Source organism: Peromyscus eremicus, chromosome 16_21 (genome assembly GCF_949786415.1).
Source record: "Peromyscus eremicus chromosome 16_21, PerEre_H2_v1, whole genome shotgun sequence".
In the NCBI taxonomy this organism is placed as follows: Eukaryota; Metazoa; Chordata; class Mammalia; order Rodentia; family Cricetidae; genus Peromyscus; species Peromyscus eremicus.
Window position 1 is genome coordinate 16,582,215 of NC_081432.1, and position 26,869 is coordinate 16,609,083.

A 26,869-nucleotide genomic window follows, 5' to 3' on the forward strand; every position below is an offset into this window, starting at 1 on the left:
ATGCTAGCCAGGCAAGAATTCAACCAACTGAGCTACATCCCTAGCCTGGAACACAGACGACCCTCTATGGCAACCTGACACACAGACATCAGAGCTTACAAAAACAAATACATTAGATGATGACTGATGGGTATGTAGCAGTCCATAGGAGATATTCCAGGATCCCCACCCCAGTCGTTATTCTCTTCTTCAGGTGCCCAAGTCCATTACATAAGATTGTAGAACTATCATAAAATCTCTACAAGGTATGTATAATACCTACTGCGATGTAATTGTTATGGTTACATTGCCTTGCTTAGGGAGTAATGACAGAAGTCTGTACAGGCTAAGTACTGATGTAATCTGAGTCAGTGGGTGTGGAGGAGCTGGGGGTAGAAACACAGAATGCAGTCAGAGATGTCATGACCAGTGTTTCCTAGCCGGACAGTCATATGACAATCACCTTTGACGCTTCAGAAACCACCCGCATCTAGAATCCAGACACAGAGTGTCTCTCTGTAGGCATCATGTTTTGAAAAGAGGCACAGGGACTCCCTTGTGCACCTGCAGTTCAGAGCTCTGAGTCAGCAGTACTCAACTCATTCATCCCTCATTCAGGAGGGATGCTGAAATTCCCGTGCCTGGTCCCTTCCAGGCCAACTGAGTCAGGAACTGAGCAATCGTGGTGTTAAAAGTTCTCTTGATGATTGTCATGGGGCAGGGACATTATCTAGGATGTGCTGACAGATGAATCCATCACTCCACTCCCACGTCCAAAGCAGGACTCATGGATGGCACGGCTAAAAGGAACTACTCCTCTGGAGAAGGAATGAGGTGGTTCACAGACTAGCCAGGACTGAGGCCTAAGAGGGATAAGGGATGCTTACCTCTCTCCTGCCCCCTCGGGCTCTGGCATCCACACCTGTCTCTAGCCAGCATGAGATCCTGGGATGGCACAGTGCGATTGTTAGTGTTAAATGTCAGCCCGACAGATCTAGAGTCATCGGGAACATGGGCCTCTAGGAAGGACTGGGAGGCAAAGGGTATCTTGATTCAATTAATTGATGTGGGAAGATGCATCTTAATTGCGGGGAGGACTACTTCACAGAGCAGGGATCCAGGACTGTCTGTGGAGAACGTGAGCCGAGTGCTAGCATGCACCCAATTCATGGCTTTCTCTTACTGACTGTGGAAGCAATGTGACCAGCTGCTTCAGAAGCCTTGACTTTCTCACTAGGACAGACAGACTATACCGTGAACTGTGAGATAAAAATTGACCCTTAAGTTGCTGTTGTCAAGAGTATTTCATGAAAGCAACAGGAAGAGAAGCTAAGATCCTGGGGTCTTGGGGGTGGCGGCCCAGGCTGGTCACTTTGTATCTCAACTGTACTTTAACTGTGGTTAATGTGCAAACATGTTAGTCAGCGGGATGATAGGACAGAGGCTGTTCTCAGCCCGGGCAGGGCCTGTTCTTCAGGAGAAAGTTCACACAGAGTTAATTCGTGTCCATTCTCTGCCCTGACCTGTCAGACAAATTCTAACTAGATAGTGGTGAGTAGCTTTGAACCTGATAGGAAGCCAGGGATCTGTGGTTTGGGAATGCTAAATGTTTAAAACGTGCTTCCCAGCTCCATAGTACCCTAGAGAAGCAAAGCTAGAGGCAAGAGAGACAGACCACTCCTTTTCTTTTCTATAATCTATGTATACGGGTGTTTTAGCTGCATGCATGGGCACCACGGGTGTGGCAAGTGCCTGTGAAGGCCTGAAGAGGGTGATGGATGCCCTGGAACTGGAGTTACAGGGACTTGTGATGCCATGTGGGTGCTAGAAATTGAACCTGGGTCCTCTGGAAAAGCAGTCAGTACCCTTAACCTCTGAGCCTCCTTTCCAACTCCAAACTATTCATTTTTGATCATTTGGTTTTGATTCAAATGCACCCCTGAACTTAAGTAAACATTTTTGTAAGGCTTGCACAGTGCAATAGTAGTTTCCTTTCTGACAGCAATTCCTCCCAGAATCAGCCGTTTCTTATCTTCCACAGTTAACACACCTCTTTCAGAATTATCCACCCCCCTTAAAGGTTATTGAAGATGTCCATACAAATAAAGTTAAAAAAAAAAAAAGCTACAAAGAATATCTTCATGCCCTTGCACCAAAATCCAGCACTTAACATTTGAAAAACATAAAAAGAAGGGGAAGGGGTTGGGTATAGGGCTCTGTGGATAAATACTTGCTGTAGAAGTGTGAGGACCAGAGTTCAGATCCCCAGCCAGGCAGGCTTGTGACTACCTGCAATACCAGCACGCAGAAGGCAGAGACAAGGGTCCCTGGAGCAAGTAGACAAGCCAGACTCATCATATCAAAGAACTCTGGTTCAGTGAGAGACTCTGCCTCAAGGAATAAGGAGGAGAGCAATCATGGAAGAGACCTGATAGCATCAGCTCCCGGCTTCAGCAAGCACGTGCACATACACACTGTGGAGAATGGAGTGAGAATGCCCCTCATAGGCTCATATATTTGAATGCTTGGTCCACAGACGGTGACTGGGGTTGGGCTCTGAGATTTCAAAAGCCCATGCCAGGCCCAGTCACTCTCTCTACCACCTGTTTGTGATTTAACCTCTCAGTTACTTCTCCAGCACCATGCCTGCCTGCCTGCCTGCCTGCCTGCCTCCATGCTCCCTACCATGATGGTCATGGACTAACCCTTTGAAACTGTAAGCAAACCTCCATTTAAATGCTTCCTTTTGTAAGTTGCCTTGGTCACGGTGTCTCTTCTAGTACACATGCATCCACACCCACAAAAACACTCCACACATACTCTGTCAAATTTGTTTCACTTGCCCTAGAGATGAACCATTGGGAAGTAAGTAGTTCATTCCTGGAAACTTGATGACACATTCCTCCCCCTCCCCAACACAGACTCTACTACATAACCTTGACCCCAAGACCACAGTGATCAAACTAATGCCTTTGTGCACATCTCTATCTGCTGTGGGATGGTCTGTATGTCAAGTGTGTTGCTGATTGGTCAGTAAATAAATCACTGATTGGCCATTGGCTAGGCAGGAAGTATAGGCGGGACAAGGAAAAGAATTCTGGGAAGTGGAAGGCTGGGGGAGGGACACGGCCAGCCGCCATCAGGACAAGGAAGATGTAAGGTACGAGTAAGCCATGAGCCATGTGGCAAAGTAAAGATTAATAGAAATGGGCTAAATATAAGAGTAAGAGCTAGACAATAACAGGCCTGAGCTAATGGCCAAGCAGTTTAAATAATGTAAGAGTCTATGTGTTTATTTTATAAATGGGCTCTGGGACTGGCGGGACTTGGTGGCGGGAGCTGGAGAGAAATTCTCCAGCTACATCTATCCAATACCTTTACAGGTGTTCCCAAGCATTCCTAAAATATGACTCACATCCCCCGCCCCCCATATTGGTTATGAACTTGAGTGATCCTCACTGAACAAGGCTGGTCAGTAAAGAAATCAACTTATGGTGTCTACAATTCTTGAGATTTTGTTGGCTCTTTCCCCCCTAAAGGCTCCTGGTGTGCTGTAGTCTCTTTGGCTGATTGGAGAATGACAGGGATGGCCATAAGGGTGAGTGGTTCTCAACCTGCGGGTCACGACCCTCTAAAGACCCTTCCACAGGGGTTGCCTTAGACCATTGGAAAACATAAATATTTATAATATGATTTATAATGATAACAAAATTACAGTCATGAAAGTAGCAATAGAAATAACTTTATGGTTGGAGGTCACCACAGCATGAGGAACTGTATTAAAGGGTCACAGCATTAGGAAGGTTGAGTACCCTGACACAGCTGTTTCTGAGACTGAAGCTGCCAGCCGATTCCAAGAGCACCAGCTTCATCCTGAAGCTTCTGGCCTTGCCTTTCTTTTCACAGATCCTTAGTTCCGAGTCTATTGTGCCCCTCCATCCTACCTGAGCACATCTTGGAAGCAGCTACCAGCCAACCCTCAGAAGCGAGGCGCATGGGGAGCATTGACTTTGGTTTTATAGTTGGATTCTGATGTGGTCGGCAGTATCAGTGGCGCTGGTGCTGATGGTGGAAAACCACCAGGGTTTCAGACCCTCGCTCTGAAACCAATGGCCACGAGAAATGTAGACCATGGCTCTGTTCAACAGACGTCCACTTGGTGTCTTGTGTGAGTGGGAAGCGGTCTGGTCCCTCTACAGTGTTTCCTATAAGCTGTAATATCGAACCGTTTTGTGGGGTTCCCTAAAGGCACTGAGAATAATATCAATATATTTAACACCTCCTTTAACAGGGAACAGCAGGATGAGACTAAGTTCCTCAGAACTACCAATATCTGGCAACAGTAGGCACCCAAGAGCCTAGCTTTATTACTGAGACAAGGGCTCTCCCTTGAAATTACACCCACCTAAAACCCATGACCTATGCTGCACCTACAATCATTTTACAAAGGTTATTTTTCTTTAAGATCTGACACTGCCTGCCTCTCTATTTCCCTCTGTAAGGCCAGCACCTTGAGAATGTTCTAGATAACGTAATAACATTCCCTGCAGGTCATCGTGAAGTACAATGCACATCTGTGGGCCTGACGTCAGCATCTCCAGACATGTGGGAGTTCCAAAGGGCTGACCACCTATCGCTGAACTCTAGCTTGGGTGTGTGCGACTGTCACTTATCACCTTGTGCAATGAGTAGGTGTGGCAAACTTTCACCAATGAGTCACAGTGTTCAAATATCATAAGCTACCTTTAGGTTCGTTTATAGTCTATGCAGATTCATCCATCACTGGGTCCCTACTGTGAACATTCAAAACCAGGCACAGGTATGTATCTGTGTATTTTTCTAGAACCATCCAATCTCAGTCCGTGTGCAGCAGGACTGTGCTCCTAGGCCTTCTCACATCACACACTGCCTAATTGACCATAAGCACCAGAAAGAAGAAAAGGCACAAACATTGGATGAATCCAACAGAGATTCTGGGGAAATAGAAAATGCCACTATGCCTTGGGGAACCCTGAAAAGAACAGATCAAAAGCACACCCGATCTAATCTACAAATGCCTGTTACACACAAGTCTCGGCACTTTCAATGGACACACACACTTCACTTAGAAAACAGTCACATGAATAATGTCAGCAAATTGAACAGCAGACACTTTTGACCCAGACACAAGAAAGGTATAGGTGCCCTATCTAGGATGCCCCAAGTTCCCCTCTGTGGGATATGGGGGTGGGGTGGGGAGGAATTGCTTGCAAAAGAGAGAGACATTTCTGACTATGGTATAGTTGACGCTTTTCTTTAATGGGCTAGTACCCCCCTGATTTACAAATACAAAATCAAATATGCATACGTAGGTAGGTCTGCTATGGTTATGGGATCAAGAGCTGGCTGGAGTAAAGCACGTGAACGGGGAGGCCGAACGAGCGAAGGACGAGGAGAACACGTACCTGCTCTTTGGATGGTACGAGAAGTTCCTCGATCAGCATGCTGTCCCGCGCGTAGGAGCTTCTGTTCAAGGTGTACGACCTATCCGAACTGAAGGAACGGAGGCTGATGTGTTTACAGTTACCCATTCAACAGTGGGAGACGGCGACGGGATGGATGGGATGGAAGAAAATAAACGCATGCAACTTTAAGAACAGGCAAGATGGCTAAAAATACCAACAAATGTGCTTTTCTTTCTTTTTTTTTTTTAAGATACCAAAAATTAAATTTTTTTAGACGTACTCAATTTCATGACTGAGATTTTTAAATTTGGCCAATTTTGCGTCAGTTCTGTGAGGTGAGACGCATGGTGACTTTGGATACTCCGCTATGGCGCTGAACCAGCATGGCATTGAAAAGAACCCTCTACCTGATAATGCAAGTGTTTCTTTTTCCTTTTTTGTTTTAAAAAAAATTGTTTATTTATTTATTTATCTAATGTGCATTGGTGTTTTGCCTGCATGTATGTCTGTGTGAGGGTGTTGGATCTCTTGGAACTGGAGTTACAGACAGTTGTGAACTGCCACATGGGTGCTGGGAATTGAACTCAGGTCCTCTGGAAGAGCAGACAGTGCTCTTAACCACTGAGCCATCTCTCCAGCCCCAGCACAAGTGTTTCCTAAGAGGAAGACTTGATGTTAAAGGTACCTCTTTCAGTCCAGCTGCGCTGCCTTTCACACTTGGATGGAACTGTGTCTGCTGTAGTGGGGTCTTCGAGAGAATCTTTGGACACCACCTTTGGGTTTGCGTACTAAGAGCTCTGGTTAGGAGCTGACCCTCAGGGACATTTTCAAGAAGGAAAATGGAAGCACAGCTACATGCACCTCTTGGTCACGTTTCTAGGAGACATTCACATGCCCTGTCTTCAAATCCTGTTTTTCCTAGGCTCTTTTTTCTTCCTTATTCTTATTAACTCTTATCCTTTCTAGACTCTCCCATAGACAACCCCTGAATGTTTCCAGGTGCCCCCACACTCTGCCTATATGGACTCTTAAACAACAAGCCAGTAGATTAAGGGACAGTGGGAGGATGGTTCTAAAAGTCCTTGGTGAAGACTGCATCTGTCCACGTAAGTCATGTGATGACCAGGGTTATCATTAATCTGCGTCTTGAGTTAGTGGCTTTGTTATGATCCTCTGGGGACAAGGAGAATGGTGGCTGTGAAGAACCCCTCCCGTGTCATTTTCCACTCACCCCCCCACCTTACTTAACTGGCAGGCTGTCAGAAAAGAGTGTTCCGTCACCTCATTGTGACGAGGTTTCCCATCTGACCTTTCTTGAAGCAGAGCTTCAAGATGGGAAAGAGCTGAGGGGAAGCCTAGACATGACTCCCCAGCCGTGAAAACATCTCCAACTAGCATTATATGGACTGACTCCTTTTATCTCAGAGTCCTCCTGGGTATAGGGAATCCTCATTCGTACCATGGAAAGTTAGGATTTTTCTTTGTAATATGTCCACTTAACTGATAAAATGGGTCTAAGCAGGACTTACGGTATTACCACCAGTTGAATCAGTCAGAGGGTGGCAATTGTCGTGTGTGTGTGTGTGTGTGTGTGTGTGTGTGTGTGTGTGTGTGTGCGCGTGTGCGTGTGCGTGTACGTGTGTATGTGTATGGGAGGAAAGCAAAGAAGAGAACAAGGAACATGTGCCCCTTTGCACAGAGGGATTTCTCTCCCTACTGTCTACTAGCTGAAACATTACCTGCTTTTGCACACACTAGTCAAAGTGCAGGGCACAGAAGGTGGGTCAGTCGTACTTTTAGGACTGGAGGAGTCTCAGCTTTCTCCGAATCTCCTGCTCATCGCTCTGACTCAGAACTAACCTTCATCCCAAGGTCACTATCAGACATGCTCAGCAAATATTTACTGACTGTGACGAGCATGATCCAGGCACATCGGTGCCTCCCAGCGAGCCATAGGGCTGCAGAGTCAGGCCAGTCATGTGATCATAAGGCTTCCTTTCTCCCTGTTCCAGTTGCATTTCCTCCCTTACTCCTCTTTCTAGGCCCTTACCTCCTCTTTGACACAGCCAAAGCTTCCTTGACCGCTTTCCTTCACTGTCTAGTTCTGTCCAGGGATGGTAACGGGCTGGAGCAGGATCGGTGGCCCCTGGCCACATGTAATGCCTGACCACTTGGGCTGTGACTATCCCAGCTAAAGATCAGGTCTTTAAATTGTACCAAATTTAACACATTTGAATTGAAAGAGCCACAGGTAACAGGTGGCTACTATTTGCTAGTGTCTTTTCTGTACACACGGTTTCACTGACATGATTTGAGAGGCCCTGGGAGGTCCCACTCCCTTTCACTTTCTAACCCACACATTTCCTCACATCAGGACCGGCATTCCATGATACGTTAAAGTTAAGCTGTAATCGGACTGTATATAGGCAGACAATGAAAAGCTTTCAGAGAGAGGCTACATATCCGTGATCCCCTCGGTTTTCAAATCTAAGATGTGTGGGTCCTTCTCCAGCATCTCCTCCTTCGTGTTCATCTGTGAGTGACAGCTGCAGAATAGAGCTCAGACCTAGTGCTAGCCACAGAAATGCTTAAAGCTGTGACTGCTAAGGACCATTCCAGACCAGACCTGCTTCCATTAGACAGACGGACAGACGAACCCAGGAAATCTCCCAGGCATCACTTCGACTCCCTGGTTCATTGCAGTACACTCAGGACCAGAGAGTGTTGATTATTTACCTAAGGGAGTCTAGAAAGCCTTAAGCTGGCTTTCGGCTAAGGTCGGAGAGATTATTTGTAGCCATCATTGAAACCTAAGCGTTAGAGGCAGGGCCTGTTAGGAAAACATGCTTCCTTGTGCTAACACATTACGCGGGTGTCTAGGTCAGCTCAAACAAATAGCCACCAGCAAACAAACCAGACTGTTTCTTTAGATGCAATAAATCTTTTCAGTTTTGTCATGCAGCTCTACAAAATTTGTTAAGAGAGAGGAATTCCTTAAGTATCCATTTACTGTTATAGAGGTAAGGTTCCTTTCCATAGATTTGTTTCCCCTTTCCCAATTATAATTGATTTCCTAAAGCTAAGCAGGAAAACGAAAAAAAAAACCAAACAATTCTTTTTTAAAAAAGCACATTGCAGGCCAGCACAGCACAGCACAAATGTCAAGAAAATAAACATGGGGACATGGGTCGGGGACAGGCGGAGGAACACCACGAAAGCGCCACATCTTCTTACCTTATCTTGGGACTATTTTAAAGTATTTTTAGAAAAAAGGTAAAACCAGGAGAAATAGAATGTAAAAGAAAAAAAAATCAGACAGGGGAAAAAAAAGAAAAAAACAAATGTTATGGTTGAATGAGTCATACACGGAATGTCCCTTTAAATGTTACACTCAGAATAACTGACTTGATAATACTCTAATGATACGCTGCAGAAACATTAAAATATTAATTATTTTAAAATATAGCTATAAAGTATGCCTTGAGAAATATTTGCCTCTGAGCATAACATGAGTCTCCAGTATGGGAAAGATGACTTACACAGAACGGATAATGGCATTGTCAAAATCAGGGACAAAAAATCCTTAAAATTATCTTAAGACAAAAAAAAAAAAAATCACAAGAGGCGATACTTAGATTTCACAGCTGACTGGAAGCGTGTGGCTAGAATTTTCTACAAAGGATATATTCACAAACTGTGAGGAAGGGGAAAACAGCTTACTGGGAGAGGATAAATGGTACCTAACTCTCTACAAGAGACAAAAATCAAGACCCTCAGATGTTTTAGTTTTAACTTCTTAGAATCTGTGACTGAAACAGTGTACATTTTCTTCTTCTTCTTGCTGACACCTGCTCCTATCAGGTTTGCAAGCCTTTTAGGGACTGTTTATACAGAAAAAAGGTCTACTAAGTTATCTGAGGTTCTATTTTTAAAAGGCGGACTTGAAGACAAGGCAACGCTGTGTCCAAACTGTTCTCACCAGCCACACTGGGAACAAACCCCAAGGTTTACTCTGTGGGAAGTGCCATTTACTATTAGACAATGAAACTTTTTACAGCAGATTCCTACACTATAGGAAAATGTCCTCGGGGCTCTCGCTTAGAAGGTTTAATTATTAGCTTTAAAATAACTTGACAGTCAGCAAACACGCCGCTGAGCCACACCAGGGGAAAAGAATTCCCAGCCTTTTGGACAAGGTCCTGCTTCCTTCTCACAGTGAGTGACTTGGGAGTCAAGGCTTCCCCCCTTCGGCTGTAAGGACTGAATTAGCTGTCTGTGACTTTTGGTAAGTCACTGTTCTGCTCCCAATAGGCCCCTTGACCAACATACTCATGGCCTATGCATGCAGACAGTTTTAATAGCTTTTTTTTAAAAAAAATCACCAAGGGTGCTGCCGATCAACCGTCAATTAATTTTTCACTAACAAAGTCTAGCAAATAATCCATCTACAATTTTCTTACATATGCGTTAACTAGCCATTTCTTCCAGGATGGAGCAAACTCCTTCTGAAAGATGACACCCCCTACCACCACCACCACCAAGGACTGGTTTTCCCATCTATCAGGGCGTTCCTCCGGTAGCATGCTGGCCACGGGCTGCAAAGTGCCAGGAGGAGAGGGCAAACGACGATGGATGTGTTCTGCCACACGAGACTGAAGCACAGCAAACGACAAGGAAATAGCAGAGCATGTGTGTGTGTGTGTGTGTGTGTGTGTGTGCATCGAGAACATTCCACGACATCCACACTGCGTCCCAAGAGCGTGTTCTGGAGTCATGAGGAAGATGGAAATGATGCTCGTGATAGATCATGGTTGTCGTACGTGAACTCCGGAAAACAAATAAATAAATAAAAGGAATAATCAAGTACCTGGCAGAACGGGCTCCGAGACTGAAACCCACATAACCCTCCGCTGGCAGGGAGTCATCGCCCAGTTCCTTAAGGTCCTGCGGCCCCAGGTACTTGTCCGTGTCCCCTGTGATGGCATCTTCACCTGCAGAGGGACAGCAAGGCACAGTCAGAAGCCCTCGCTCTTGACTAGGTAGCAATTATGGAGAAAAGTGCCGCTCATTATCTGATCACCTTCCTGGGTGCCCCTGGAGGTTGGTTTGTTTGTTTGTTTTTAATGCCACCCAGAAAGAAAGAGTGGGGAAAGAGGTTAGTTCACCCGGCTAGTGTTAATGATCAATGGTAAGCACGACCCCTGACCCTTTCCCTGCAACCCTGTCCCCCCTCGTGTCCCCCCCCCCCCCCCCCCGTTCAGTTAATTACAGACACGGAGCTTATCGATCAGGTGAGTTTTCCTCATACCACCCATGACGATTAGCAGATTGTTTGAATGGACACCGTGTGCAAAATAAGGCCGTGTCTCTAAGACCGTCCTTAAAAATGAGAGAAGGAAAGGGCTGTACTTAGTTATTTCTTTATTGGCTTAGTGTATCGGTGCACACATGCCACCGTGCACCTGTGGAGTTCAGAGGACAACCTGTGGGAGTGAGTTCTTTCCTTACACTATGTGGGTTCCGGGGATCAGACTCGGCCAGGCTTGGCAAGTGTTTTCACCAGCTGAGTTACCTCACCTGCCTGGGAAAGAGGTGGTTGTTGTTGTTGTCGTTGAAACCAGTTTCCTCTCGGGATTTCGATTTGGGGTATATCTACTCTGAGTTTTGTGAGTTTATGGTGGGAGCTGTAGCTGCTTGCCTGGGAGACCTTGGAGCCCATTCACTTTGAACTGTTTCTAAACCTATGAGATTAACAAGTCAGCCCAGCTCTTCCCACCCCTGGAAGACTACTTGGCAAAGCAACTGCTGCCTTCTACAGAGGTGAGGTTGGCGGGGCTCCTGCAGCCGGAAAGGGGGACCCTAGGAACTGCACTCTGAAGAGCCACACAAAGAGTTAATGCATGCAAACTGCTCCTACAAGCTCTGTGTGCCTAGTGAGCTCACACGGAAAACCACATTCCAAGAGCAACAGGGCAGGTTTTTCAATGGTCTTTTTGCCCTCTAGGATGTTTCCCATCCCTCCCAAAGCATAGCCCAGGCGGCAGAAAGTTCCCTCTACGCGGGCAAACCCAGTCTCTTTTTAAAATCACTTCCCTTTCATGATACAAGCTGGCTGGCCCAAAGAGATTCCAAATGTGTATATGCAAGGTTTTCTCAAAGGTAAGCGATTCACTGCCCCGCTTCTTCATTCAATACTTCTTACAATTTCCATTCATTTCAACCACAGGAGCTCAACTTTTTAGCAACCAATCAGGTCTTGAAACACACTGGCAATGATTTTTTTTTTTCAAATGTGAAAACTAAACAGATCGTCTTTCTGCTGCTACTCAATGCCACACTACTTTTAAGTAAATATTCGCAGGGGGATATTTGCAATATTTCTCCGTCAGAAACAAAACCAGCACGCGCCAAACAGGTATTAAAGAAAGAGCTTACTGTGTGGCAAAGCCATTTCCACCAGGCTGGGTTGAGGAGTACTTTCCTGAGGCTTCCAGGAATTCCTTAAGCAGAAGTTTAGCGTGAGCCGTCCACACCAGCCCCAAATCCACACCAGTCTGAACAAACCCTTCCCTGGTCAGATCTGTCTTCACCGGGACCCGGGAGTTCCCCTCAGCATGTCCGTCTCCTCGCAGGCGACTGAGCAACTGTACATCTTTCCTCACTTTTTAGACTCCAAAGATATTTTTAAAAAAAAAAAATATCAGAAACATTCAAAAAATTTCGTGTGGCAACACTTAATAGCGACGAACATCCCTCTGATCACTCTGCAGACATCCTTTCAAAATGCCTTCTGATTGGATTAAGAACGCGCTGGCAAGCCTCTGGCAGGACCCAATAGTGACAGCAATGCAAGCCCAGGAGTTATTTGTATGTAAATATGAGGACTGCCCGGGTGTAGACTTTCAGTAACTTGATCCCAGAGCCGGCCCAGAGTGGCTGGGACCCTCACAAGAGGCTGAGGGAGCCCAGGGCACTCCGTGTAACTGGGAGCCTCGGAGACGGTTCTTCTTAAATATGAATGAAGAAACAGCCAAGCCAGGTACAGAGAAAACAAACACTGGAAGAAAACAAAAGCCGGGGCAGGAGCAGGAGTGGCTGGGAGCTGCAGGCCAACTTTCAACTTTGTTCCCTCTCCGCTGGGAACACGGGAGCCTCTGTTATTTATGGTCCCTGTCAGGTGGAAGGAGGGCAGGAAAGAAGGGAGGGCCTTCCTGCCTGCCTGCCTGCCTGCCTGCCTGCCCTTGGGTGGAGGTTGGGAAACTGTGGGGCCGGGGAAACAGCTGTGACACCGGAGTTCGCTGGGACGCCACAGATCCAACACACAGACACGGATCAACAGGGCAGCACCCAGAGAGAGAAGGGGAGAGAAAGGGGGCTGGGGGCGGGGCAGGCTGGGGAAGCAACTGCGATCCTGCAGAGTTCCTGCAATTCTTGAATACATTCAGAGGATCTCAGTTTACTGGTTCTCACTCCTGGGGGGGGGGGGGGGTGTCCCAGGAGAGCACGGTGTGATTGTGTGATTGTGTGTGTGTGTGTGTGTGTGTGTGTGTGAGAGAGAGAGAGAGAGAGAGAGAGACAGAGACAGAGACAGAGAGCCTAGAGAAGTCTATGCAACCAGGAAGAGAAGACTGAGCCCAGGAGGCGACTACCACCTTCCTAAGAAGATGTCTCTCTCCTTTGAAATGCAGGGGCTCTCTCCTAGGGGAAGCATCCTGTTTATGTGGGCAGTGAGAAGACAGCCAGACCTCTGCAGCTTCCACTGGGGTCCGCAGCTGGAGAAGGCCATTTCAGTTGCACCCCCTAACACACACCCCAGAATAGCTGGGTAGTCTAGGAAGTTAGCAATGGTCTTTGAAACCTGAGCAAGCTGTGCCGAGCATGCCTTTATTCATTTATGTAAGGTTTATTTATTTATTTCTTGAGAATTTTATACATGTGTGCAATGCAAAATGATCATATCCATCGGCCCCCTATTCCGACACCTCCCTGTCTTCCTCACAGCTTTGTGTCTTCCCTTATTTTTTTTCTTTAAATCCACAGGGTCCCATCAGTGCTGCCCATAACTACAAGGGTATGCAACCACCCAGTGGAGCAAGAGCAACCTACCTGTGGCCACACCCCCAGAGACTCTCCCTCCACCCGCTGTTATCTCTGGCCAATAGTTCCTCAGTTAGGGGTGGGGCCTCATGAGCCCGCCCCCATCCGTGCAGCCACCCTCTTAGCCTGTAACCTAAGGACTGATAGGAATCTGCAGGGGTGGTAGTAGTGGGGGGGGGGGGGGCGGGTGTGTGTGTGTGTGTGTGTGTGTGTGTGTGTGTGTGTGTGTGTGTGTCTGTGAGTGAGAAGGAGTGAGGAAGAAAGCTCTCTCGGGAGCTTGACCGAGCCAATGAATATGACTCGTCAATGTTAAGATGATTTGTTCTAATCTGCTCAGCCGGGCTGCAATCAACGCGGTACCTACGGGAGTGGAGGGGAAGCCATTTACAGTGTCCACACGCTGAAAACGGGAGGAGGGAAGAGACTTTGGGATGAGAGGTGTCTGAATGCCAGGCTGTTTTTTCTTTTCTTTGTTTTGTTTTGTTTTTCCGAGACAGGGTTTCTCTGTGTTGTTTTGGTGCCTGTCCTGGATCTCGCTCTGTAGACCAGGCTGGCCTTGAACTCTCAGAGATCCACCTGGCTCTGCCTCCCGAGTGCTGGGATTAAAGGTGTAAACTACCACCACCCAGTATAAAACTATTATTTTATATCAGTTTGTACAGTAGGTGTTCTGGGTACAGATTCAAACTCTAGCATTTATAAATAGAAAGCCCTTACAATGTCATTCAACTGCTCTGAGTCACAGTTTGAACCTTTACAAAAGGTGAACTCTACCTAGAACTTTGTTACAGCTTCCTGGAAAGCTAACTAAAAGTTTGGGTGAAGTGAGTGCTGAACCTACTGGGATTTGTGTCTTTAATAGGTTCTTCCCCAGAGCCCAGATATCTGTGCCCATGATTTTATAGAGTCACACTGGTCCAGGCAAAATCAACAGGCTCAGCACAGGCATGACATGTGCACCACATGGAATAAATGATTAAACAATAACAACAAAATGAATCCTCCCACCTTTCCATGCCAAACATTCTATAATTACCATCTAGTACAGTGCACCGTTATACTGAGGTTAGGATGAGATGGAATGTGTTAAATGATGTGACTGATTCTAATCCTCTTTATGATCAAAGAAAATTGGCTAGCAGCAGCTGCTTACCAACAGGTCCAAGTATTTATAAGCCAGCAGAGGTAATGGATGATACTCTTAGTTTGATATTTATATATTATCATCAGTATTTATATGCTATAAAAACTAAATATTTCTGACATAAAAACACTGTTGTAAATATTTATAAAACACCAAGGGCCCTAAATTTTCAATTCCAAGAAGTGAAAAGTGAATGAGTCCACAATGATTGATAGCTTGATAAGTGGTGGACAGATAGATGGGATGGATAGTTGGGTAGTCGTGTTATAGTCTTGACTATGTTTTGGCAGGGAGGCTATTCATCTTTCCAGTTGCCCTCCCTACCCAACATTCAGTAAACTCTGCTGTCCAAGCCCATGTGTAGGGCCCTTACTTAAATCTGATTGGCTAGAGTTTTGAATAGCAAAGTCCAGGGAAAGTGATTTTCCAGGGTCTCCAGGTTTTAGGTGAAGAAATCCTATAGGTTCTCACTGAGCCTCTTGGAAATGCTTGTCTGTCCCTGGCCAGTCTGGTGTAAGAAATGCGGTTAACTCTAAACCATCATAGTATAAAGAAGCTTGAGGTTTATGTATAGTGAGACAGGGCTTGTGGGGAGGGAGGGACAGAGAAGAGAGGGGCAGAGAAAGGAAGAGAGAAAGAGAGAGAGGCAGAGAAGGAGTATGAGAGGGAGAGAGACAAAGACAAGGAAGGGGAGAGAGAGAAGGCAGAGAGGTGGAGCTTGCAATCTTGCTAGTGTTCTAGATATCCTAGCTAAAGAACCAGACTTTGACACAGCATTGCACACCTGGTCATGTGACTCCAGCTTCAGGCTGCTCTCTGATGCCATCCCATAAAAGTTGGCAAACGCACAGAACGATTGAGATCATGCATTAAGACACTGAGTGTAGAGATAGGTGATTTATTCTGTAATAGGTGACCGAAATGGAAACAAGAAACAAGGTCCAGAGGTCACATGCTGCTTGTCCAATGTGTCCCTGGCCAGCTCCTTAGTTCTGTGTCTCAGCAGTGCTCACAGGATGAGAACAGACAAAGATCTCAAATAAGTGTAGTCCATGATGGGAGCTCACCCAATGGAATGGGTGAGCTCCCATCATGGACTACAGGCTCTACGCCTTTCTAAGCTTTGATATTTGGGCACCATTGTTCTTACTACTAATCCCTTTGTGTTGGTAATCTACCAGAACCCAGGGAATGTTTTCAATACAACCCAAACCTTCAAAGCATCTGTAATCCCTCGAGTCACTGCACCACGGAATAAAAACGTCACTGGCTGGCGGCATTTCACTGGATTCCCAGCTATCCCTGCATCTCACTGTGCCTGAATGGAGAGTAGATCCCTCATGCTACAGAGGACCACACAGAGAGGTGTAACACTCTGTCTACCTGGAAAACAAGTCAGACTAGCTTCAGAGACAGGGAGAGAAAGAAAACAGATGTGTCAGATGATATCCAGGGCTGTGCAGGAACAACCAGGCGCATCCTTATCTCCTGGGGTTTCCGGTTGGTGGTCCACGCTTAGCCTAACCTCCATCCTGTCTTCACCATGCCTTCAGTGCCCGTCTCTACACCACAGACAGAAACAGTTCTTGGTCTAATGTGGGAATGAATTTTCTTACCCTAGGCTTGGCCTCTGCTTCCCCTTCCCCTCCCTTTTCTTCTCCTTTTTCTCCCCATCTCCTCCCCTCCGCTCTTCTTTTTTCTTTCCTCTCCTCCCCCCTCCCCTCTTCTCCTTTTTTCTTTCCTCTCCTCTCTACTCCCTTTGGCTTTCCTTTCTCCTCCCTCTTCTTCTCCGTCCTCTTCTCCTTTCTTCCCAGGCTTCCCTCTGTATGTAACTTTCTTGTAATCTTGTCTACCTTAAGCTCACCATCACAAAACCCATTTGTTGCTTTTCTAGGGACTCAGAGTTCTTTTTCTATCTGCTTAGAGACCCAAATCCTGGAGATACTGGCTCACAGTAGCTAAACCAAACTATAGTTAGATATTTTGCCAGATAAACTTACTTCTTGTCCTGCGAAGTGTAGAATGCTCTCCCCCCACATACACACACAAGAGGATGTGTTTTGTAACATTAAAAGGCGAAATAGCACAAAACCCCTCCAAGTAAATAATAGGCCCAAGCCTCCAAATGACACAAGATTGAAAGCAGCCAGATGAGAAATCAAGAGGGGTGTAATTTGCGCGGCCCACTGATTAGCCAGGAGTGGACTGCTCTACACACAGGCACTTCCCAGTCAACCTTGGATGGCTTCAGTTGACTGGAAGGCTTTAAAATGTGTTTTTCCATCACAGCCAAGAGAGACAATGAAAACTGCTGAACAGTGAACATTTTCACCATTATCAGTCTTCCCCACAGGCGGGAGCATATGATTGGATCACTAGACTCAATACTTCTATTTATTGAGCTTTGACTGTGTTCTGGGCTCAGGGTTTGGTGCTTTGTATATTATCTCATTTAATTCTCTCTGCCTACTCTCTCTACTTCAGGGTCAAGGGCAGCAGTTTGCAGCAATGGATTAAGTAATCCAAGGCCACTGAGGACATGAGAAAGATGGGGGTATCAAAGGCTGGAGACTGGGCTGGGGAGCCTTTGTTCTGACTGCTCCGGTGTGCTGTGGAAACTCAAAGTCCACTGAGAAAGGACTGCTGACGGTGGTGATGAGCTCGCTGAGGGCAGTGGGTGTTTGCTGGGTTCCCTTGGAGGTTCCCAGAACTCTGCCCAGCACAGCACAGATGCTCAATAAATGTCTGGAATGATTGGCAGATCACTTATAACCTCAAAAGAAGGCACTACCAGAGTGAAGAGGGAGGAAACTTACTTTTCACCAAAAAAAATGCCTGTACTTTGGGAATTTTGAACCATGTGCATTTACCACCTATTCAAAGAAGTGAATAAAGTCAACAAGACGAAACAACCCAGGGAATGCAGGTCAATCCTGTAGGTTCCGTGGTGCATCCATCACAAACACGTACATGACATACACAAGTCTGCCAGATGGGCATCAGGGTGGACTATCATGTGGACCAGTGGAGACCCAGTAAACGTGGAGAGGAAGCTCCCTCCCTCACTTGCTTCTGTAAGAAATGGGACACACAGAGGAAGAACACCACAGGAAGGAGGAGACGCACATCCACATGCCACTTTGAAAGCAGCAGCTTCCCACATGCAGCGTGCGTCACGGGGATTTGAAGGTTCGCGCTGGCAGCACACCTCAAGTGACTCTGATGTGGCAGGCCCAGAACTCAGGGTCTGAACCATCAAGGAATTTTACCAGTAAATATAGCCATTTGCCAGGCCTGCAGACTATACAAAATTAAGTCTCTTTCCTAGGTGGGAATTCTAGAATCACAGTCATACTAACTTGTAACTTGAGAAACAACAATCACTCAAGCGCAGCGTTTCTTACTGTTCAGACACCAAGTTTCCCCATAGATATACAGCAGGCTCTTTGGACTGCCTGCAGTGTTGCTGGTCTGCGAACCACACTGACTATCCAGGTGGCAGAGCCAACTATTGTCTCCAATAAAAAGGACCAAGGACACGGATCATGGTACAAATATCACACTCTAGTGTTTAGTGTGTCCACCTGACAAAACCGAACACACTTCACATCATGTGTGCTTCTTTTAATCCCCTACCCCTTTTTAATAAAAGACTTGTCTTTATTTACATGTGTATGTCACATGCATTGAGGATGTCTTTGGAATCTAAAAGAGGGCACTGGATCCCCCGAAATTGGCACATCAGGTGGGTATGAGCCACATGATGTGAGTGGTGGGAACTGAATTCAGGTCCTGTGGTGGCTTGAAAGAAAATGGTCCCCAAAGAGAGTGGCACTATAAGGAGGAGTGGCTTTGTTGGAGTAGGTGTGGTCTTGTTGGAGGAAGTGTGTCACTGTGGGGGTGGGCTTTGAGGTCTCCTTTGCTCAAGCTTTGCTCAGTTTGATACTCAGACCACTTCCTGTTGCCTGCGAGTCAGGATATAAGAACTCTCAGCTCCTTCTGTAGCACCATGTCTGTCTGCATGCTGCCATGCTTCCCACCATGATGATAATGGACTAACCCTCTGAACTGAAGGCGAGCCACCCCAATGAAATGTTTTCCTTTATAAGAGTTGCCCTGGTCATGGTGTCTCTTCACAGCAAAGAAATATTAATTAACATAGGTCCTTAGAAAAGCAAGAGGCACTCTTAACCATGGAGTCATCTCTCCAGCCTCATTCCCTTCACCTTTTGTTTATTTGTTTGTTTGTTTTGTTTTTTTGGTTTTTTGAGACAGGGTTTCTCTATGTAGTTTTGGTGCCTGTCCTGGATCTCGCTCTGTAGACCAGGCTGGCCTCCAGCTCACAGAGATCTGCCTGCCTCTGCCTCCCGAGTGCTGGGATTAAAGGCGTGCGCCACCACCACCCCGCTCATCCCCTCCCCTTTTATAGGTGACATACAAAAATATTAGCTTACTTCCTAAAACTCTCATGTCAAGACAGGGGCAGAGTCTATGCTGGTACATACAGTTATCCAATCCTTCACACAATACCACGATGACGGAAAGTAAACAAGAGAACAGCGGATTAGCCCCAGATGCTCAAAGGAAGGGCCACCTTTCACTGAGAGAATTTCCAGGGTGTGTGCACGAAGATGGTAATGAAGAGGGCGATGAGATGGGGAAGTCGGGTACTCCTTACTAGAGAACCCAGCGTAGAAGGGTAAGGTAAGTACGGGAATGTCCTGAGGACCTTGGGCTGCAAGCCTCATGGAAGCCACAGGCAACTGGACAGAAAAACACTGCTTGAGACATAGATTAGGGTCCCTGGAATTAGGTTTTAGAGTAAATATTGCCAGCAAGCATCATCTGTCCTGCTCTTTTGGACCAATTCTAATCTCAAGGCAGAAGCAGGATGAATGCTGCTGAGGCTATTTGACAGGAAGAGGACCGGAAGTTCCTCAGTGCTAGCATGTTCTATCACTACATGAGATGTTAGTAAGCTCTTACACATAAGGTCTGTTGGCCGGTGAGAAGGCTCAGTGGGTAATGGTACTTGCTACGAAGACTGACAACCTGAGTTCCATCTCACAGACCCTCATGGTGGGAAGAGAGAACTGACTTCGGCAAGTTGTCCTCTGATATCCACGCTTGTGCATGCATGCACACATGTGTGCCATACATACACACAATTTTTAAAAAATGGGACAAGAAGTAAGATCTGCTATATGCTTTTTTAGCTGAAGATTTAAATAAGGGGCATAAAATATAATTGTTTTTAACTTTTTTTTTTTTATCAAATCAAGCCTTGTCTAAGAGATTTATGATCTCATCTAACTTTTAGAGAAGGCATTTCAGCCTAGGGCTCAGGATGCAGTTCAGTTGGTGGAGTGTTTTCTTAGTATACATGAAATCCTGAGGTCTGTCCCCCGCCTCCCTGTACCACGTAAACTGGGTGTCACAGCACAAGGCTATAACTGCAGAACTCAGTAGGCAAAAGCAGGAGGATCAGATGTTCCAAGTCATCCTTAACTACACAGTGAGTTCAAAACTGGCCTGGGGGGAGGGGCTGGAGAGATGGGCCCAGCAGTGAAGAGCACTGGCTGCTTTTCCAGAGGGCCTGGGTTTGATTCCTAGCATCCACGTGATAGCTGACAACCATTTGTCACTCCAGTTTCAGGAGATCTAAAGCCCCCTCCTAGAACACCAGGCATGCATATGTATAGACATACATGTAGGAAAAAACACCCATATGTGTAAAATAAAAATAAATCTATCTCAAAAAAAAATGGGCTGGGTTACATAAGACTCTGTCTCAATATTTAAATAACTGAGTAATTAATTTATTGTCTAGACAATAGATGCTCATGTGATGCTTCCCTTTATCCTCTGTTACTTTCATTCTTAATAATCAAGAAAGTAAGAGTAGGAAAGAAGCCTAGTGTGGTGGCACACACCTTTAATCCCAGCACTCAAAGGCAGAGGTAGGCAGATCTCTGCAAGTTCAACATCAGCCTGGTCTATAAAGTTCCAGACCAACCAAACAGATATAGTAAGATCTTGTTGCAAAACAAAACAAGCAAGCAAATAAACCCCCCACACACACACACAGAGAGAGAGAGAGAGAGAGAGAGAACAGGAAAGAACACGGATGCATCCAATTCTATTGTAGCTATGTGACAGCAAATAAGAAGTTACTTAGACTCCAGCTCCATCTTTCCCTTTTTGTTCTTCAGTTGGAAGCTAGACCCCATGTTCACTCATGCAAGGTTACTGCGTTCACAGAGGAGGGAAAGGACAGAGGTGAAGGGAAGTGGGAGGAGTTCGTACTTCCTGCTTTAAGTGGTGTCTGTATGTTAAAAACCCTTCTGGAAGTCAATGCCACCAAGCACACTATTTGAGGACCCTGTGACGAAGGTCAGAGGCACAGCTAGAAGCTGTAGGTGGGGAGCCTGAGTGTCTCTGCCTGCCTCTGGTTCCCCAATTGTCCCCTCTAATACAGATGAGCAAATGGTAGGGACTTTCTTTGAATCCACGGCTTCCATCCTCTCTTAGCAGCCAGAATCGGCCATCGAAAGCATAAACCAAGCAATGGAATACAGTACTGTCTCACTGTCTGTCCCAGAACAGGGGACAATTATTGGCTGAATGAGTGGTGGGCTTAATAGGTGGTTTCAGAAGCTTGAAGAACTGTGTCATCATGAGGGATTCCCGGACCCTTGGAGGAAAGGCCATCTGTTGTACTTTTCCCTAGAACTTGGCTTAAGATTCTGGCTTTGCAGGTGGCCAGAGAGGAAGAATGGGGTTCGACTGGCCAAGTTCACACCCCCTCTGAAACAATAAATTGCCATTACCTCATGGAACAAATGATTCAGTTCAGGTGATCATTTTTTTTTTAAGAGCTCAAAGTCAACTCAATTCTTTGCCTGTAAGAATTCTGTTCCTTGTAGCTGGGGTGTGTTTCTTTAAAAAAAAACAAAAAAAAAAAACAAAAAAAAAAAAAAACCATGCAGCAGTCCACTGTTTCCTAATCCAGGCCATAGAGTGTCTAAAGTCAGCACACATGACTCAGCGCTGGAAGCTTTCCAGGTGGAGCAGTGAGAATGTCCCTGTGGTCTTGCTTGGGTTAATAAACAAACTCATCCCAGAAGGGAAAAAAAACCTCAGTGTCTCTCCTACAGAGACATCGAGAGAGAAAGTGGAGGCAGAAAACTGTCGTTTTCTCATGGTTTCAAGGCTTAACCTTGATGTAGAAATTCCCCTTGGTTACCTCAGTCAGGACTAGATGTCACACACTGACTGGGGCATAAATTCCTAAGTTGAAGATAGAATGCAGATAGAAGGGAGTGTGAGGTCACTTCCCCACTCCCATGACGTCAAATCTCTACCACTCGAAAAGATGACTGGACAATGAATTAGCTGCCAGCTACGAATTGACTCTTCAACATCAGGACCGGAATGCTGCCTGTTACTTGCTAAATTACACGTAGCAGCATCATGCCAACTTGTGCAGCGTGTGCGTGTCTGTGTGTGTGTGTGTGTGTGTGTGTGTGTGTGTGTGTGTGTCCTCAAGAGTATAAGTGCCTGTATGTGTGAAGATGTACAGGCAACCCAGAAGACAGGTGCCGGTATCATTCCTCACATGCCGACCACTATTTTTTTTCTTTTCCTGTTAGGATGAAGGGTCTCTCACTGACCCAAAAGTTACTGATTCAGCTCGATTGGCTGGCCAGCAAGCCCTAAGGAGTGATCTTGTCCTTGCCTACACAATGTGATTTCAAGTACAACACCATCATGTCCGGGTGGGGTTTTTTTTTTTCCTTTTTCTTTTTTAATATGGCTTCTGGTTATCAAATGCTGGTCCACTTTAAGTGAGCGATCTCTCCAACCTTGTGTCTGTGTGTGTTCTTTCTTAGCCATTCATTCCACATCAAACCCACTCCAGCCCTCCTTCTTCACCTCAGCTCTTCATTATCTGGGTGCCTAAAGACTGTGCATAGAGCATTGGAACTCTTCACCCAGTAAGGGAGTTCCAGGCATACTGCCACAAAGTACCCACTGTGTGGCCCAAACCTGTGATCTCTTCTTGTACCTAAAAAGTCACCACTAAACCAGGTGAAAACCACTCATCTGTTGGTTTGTGTCTAGCATATTCCTCGAAGGTGTATACATACAAGGCCACACCATGTGGGGCATCTTCTCATTCTTACCTATGCCCAGCCCAGGGGAAGCCAGAGTGCTCTCTCTATTAGCAACATCACTCTCTGGTTTCTCTCATTGGTCCTTGCTTTCAGACGCTCACCACTCTAGCCTCCCCTGGCCCATTCATTCATGCTGTTCCTCATGTTCACTGTCCAACATCTCTGTAATAAGGATGGTAACAGTGGAAGAGGCTAAGAGTGGCCAGCCTGGACCCTGCTATGGTATGAGTCATTGGGACAGGATGCTCAGGTAGACCGGCAGTGAAGGAAACATAAAAATGGAGAAGGAACAAGAGTCCCTAAAGTTACAGTTGATTTGGGTCAATAATTAACTGTCTGGAGTGCACAATCACATGTAGCTTCGGGCTATCTACCTATCAGATGGTGTAGGGGTGGCTCCAGCCCCTCATTCTAACTCGCTTTACAGGGAGAAACATGCTGTGCGGCTTTCCTCTCCTACATTACAGCTCTGGGCTCAGTTCTACATCTCTCCTCAACATCGTGGGTGGGTGTGCTTGCTGCTGAGCTAGCTCCCCATTACTTGTGCTCATCTAATTTGTGCTTTCAGAGAAAGTTTCTCCAAGGGCTTCTACCACAATCTGCTCTTTCTAGATTCTTCCCTCCATCCCTTACCAGACCCTAGCATTCTTCTTCCTCTAAGTCAGTATGCAGAGAATGTTCAAGAATCGAGTTTCTCTCTGTGCGCTGTCCTGAGGACCTCATCTAGACCAGTATCTGGCATTACCACCATGCTGCCATATCTGGATGCTGGACTCTCAGCACAGTGGAAAGTAATTTGGGGACTTGGAATATCTGTGTCCTATCCCTCTCCTTGCACATCCCCCATAACCTCTGCTTGTCCAAATTCTATCCATTCTTCGACATGTTTCTCAAGGTCCTTTGGAGGCTGTTAGTAATCTCTAGAATTTCCTCACCAACTCTGTGATCTCCTCTTCTATGACGCCTCACTGAGCATGAAGTCTCGACCAAGAGACCTCAATTCAAATGCCAGCTTTCTGGACCGTGTGGAGCTGCAGAAATACCATACAACTTCTGAGCGAGATGCTGAAGAGAAATTAGAAGTCATAACACTTTCCGTGCGGGCTCTAATTGTGACTAAATATAACTTGGGAGCATAGTAGTAATAAGAATCATACCCTGAAGTTACTTTGAGAGAATGAAACATGATAAAGTCAGTAACAGACACTCAAAGAGATTTTATTACTTGCAAATTCTAGCCTCCACCCTTCACTTGCGATTACATTGAAAACCTAAATGATCTATGCACTCCTCAGGGGGTTCTAGATATATGACCACAGCAGAGCCACATTGGAGGTGAAGTGCAAAGACTTTGGTATCAGCCAGACTTCTTGTGTGCTTTTAATCAAAGTGTCTCTCGATTGGAGCCTGGGCAGGGGCTGTGACCCAGCCATGTGAAGCTAAGGCAGCCGATGCCTTTCATCACAAACACGGGCAGCTGTGATGAGGCCCTCAGACAGCGACAGTGGCCAGCACAGGTCTACTCCTGTAGAGTAGACTGTCCAGTTTGAAAGAAATAAACAAAACGAATCACATGTTAGAAAATGACAGGCTGTGGGTGAAATCTAGCCTCTTGCCTATTTCTATAAATACTTTCAGTCACACAGCCACGCCTGGGTGTGCGGGCTAAATTTCTGGCTGTGTGTACGGAGGTAAATAGGATGGAGCCCAGACAGCTGAACTCTGAAAATATTTATCACTGACCACTTACAGAACAACTCTACTGTGCCCCAGAAACAAATGACTGATAACAGGAGATTAGAACCACAAAGGGCCCAAAAGACACAACATGTAGGAGGGCAAGTAGAGAGATCCCTCTGTAGACCACGGTTAGGGACTGGGGTGGGTGTAAGCGCAAGGGACTTCTGGGAAGTTTGTGTTATCTGTTTGTGTCTGTATTCTCTTTTGGGATACGTTTGCATTATGAGGAAGGCACAGCACTGTACGGGTGGGTTCATAAGACACAAAAGCTCACATCAGCACACTGCTGTAAAATCAAACCACCCGGGTGAGGAAACCATCATTAACCTCTCCCTCCTTCACCCACCCCCACCCGATCCCAGCCCATCCTCCCTCGTCATGGAGACCATCTGCTTCAAAACAGCCTCTCCCTTGGCTGTTTTCTTTTTCTGTGGTTGTTTTGACTTTTATTTTGAGATAGAGCTTTGCTAGGTAGCCCAGGCTGGCCAGGAACTCAGGGTCCTCCTGCCCCTGTCTTCTGAGCGCCGGAATTATAGTTGTATAAGTGTGTATTGCCATATTCAGCATTTTCTTGCCTTCTTTTCTTAATTATTATTATCTCACTATGTAATTTTTTTTTACAATACTAGCATGTTGTCACCTGTTTGTTTTTTTGTTTTGTTTGTGAATTCCATGACCTTTGTATAGCCTACAACTGTAACCATAGATCTATACTCTACTGTGGTATATACCCATGGATGGATACACCTTCACAGAAAGTTTCTCTGCAGTGGCTTCAAGCTGGAAAGAATCCACATTGCCATCAACAGGAGAGCAGAGAACTTCGCTGTGGTGATGATAAGTACTTTGTGGAGTATTACACAAGCATGAAAATGAGCAAGCTACAACTATCCAACAACAGGAATGGAGGCAAAGCTCACTGTAAGCCCAGGAGCGTGGGGTGGGGGCAGGGCAATGGAATAAACGATGTAAAGTTGTAAGGACTTTTCTAGAAGCTGGGCAGCCAGCTGTCTCAGGGGTAAGAACACAGACGGACAGCTACACAAGAGACCCTGCTGGATCGCACCAGAGAGATGCTGGTGGGATGGTGTCGCTAGAGAGAAGACAGACAGACGTGAACGGCACCATGGGTGCGGAAGCAGAGCCGAGGGGAGTTGCTGGGGGATTGGATATGTTGAGAAAAGGGAGACAACACGCAACTCACAAGCTTCGGTGTGGGTGAGGGGCGATTTGGTAGGTGGAGAAGGGTAGAAGAGATGCTGTTCTGGGGGTGGGTACACTGAGGGTGTGATGGATTAAATTATCTGTGAGGGTCTAAGTGGGAACGGACAGAGTTGGAAGAGCAGGTAGGATAGGTAAAAGTCAATCAACCATTCTAGTTCTAAGACAGGATTCTGGGCCTGGAGAGATGGCTCGGAGGGTAAGGGTACTGGCTGCTCTTGTACAGGACCCAGCTTTGGTTTCCAGCACCCACAGTAGGCAGCCTACAATCTCCTGTAGCTCCAGCTCCAGGGGATCAAAGCTCTCTTATGGCCACTGTGGGTTCATGTTCTCTCTCTGTCTCTTTATCTCTGTCTGTCTCTGTCTCTGTCTCTCTCTCTCACACATACACACACACACCCACTAAAACTAAATAAATCTTTAAAAGAATGGCGAACAGCTGAGTACTGGTGTGCTTGTGTACACTGCACTGTTCTGACTTCTGAAGTCATGGGGCCAGCTGCTTCAGGCTCCTGGATGACTTGACCTGGTGGACTGGCACCCGGAATGGCCAGATAAAGTAAACCTTTACCACAGCCACAGAAACGAAGCCAAGACAGGACCTTTCCTTCTATCATTTCAAAGTTACCATTCTGAGCTTATCTCTGGGAGATAAGCAGAGAACCCCAGGAAAAAGGCTGAGAGACACTACCCACGAGGTATCCTGAAAGGCTTCCATTCTGGGTAGGAACAGTTCCTGCTGCTCCTCTCAACAGTGACATCATAACCACAACTACCTTGCTTCCCTGCAGCTAGCTAATCTTCATGGCTTCCTCCTAGGCTCACATGATAGTTCTGTGTCTTCATCAGGATTTTCAGGAAGATTAGGCAAACATGACCATTCTCGGTAGGCTTCTGAGAGCCAGCTTCACACTCCCCAGACCGATTTTTTGAATTCCCTTTGATTTTGGATTATGACAAGTCAAATTATATTTACTCTCCCCTAACTGAGACTACTAGGGTAGGTTTATGAAACTTCCTTGCTCTGAGGGCCAGAAATATGGCTCGGTGGGTAAAGGTGCTTGTTG

General features: G+C 46.2%; 1 protein-coding gene across 1 annotated transcript in view; it reads right to left on the bottom strand.

The window, feature by feature from the left end:
- Ank3 (ankyrin 3) overlaps positions 1-26,869 on the bottom strand; it is a 594,813-nt gene that overhangs the window by 84,173 nt on the left and 483,771 nt on the right. The window contains exons 25-26 of the mRNA XM_059281286.1: positions 10,291-10,414; positions 5,424-5,526 (exon numbers count right to left, since the gene is read on the bottom strand). Coding sequence (XP_059137269.1) covers positions 5,424-5,526; positions 10,291-10,414 — 227 coding nt within the window. The remainder of the gene's footprint in view (positions 1-5,423; positions 5,527-10,290; positions 10,415-26,869) is intronic.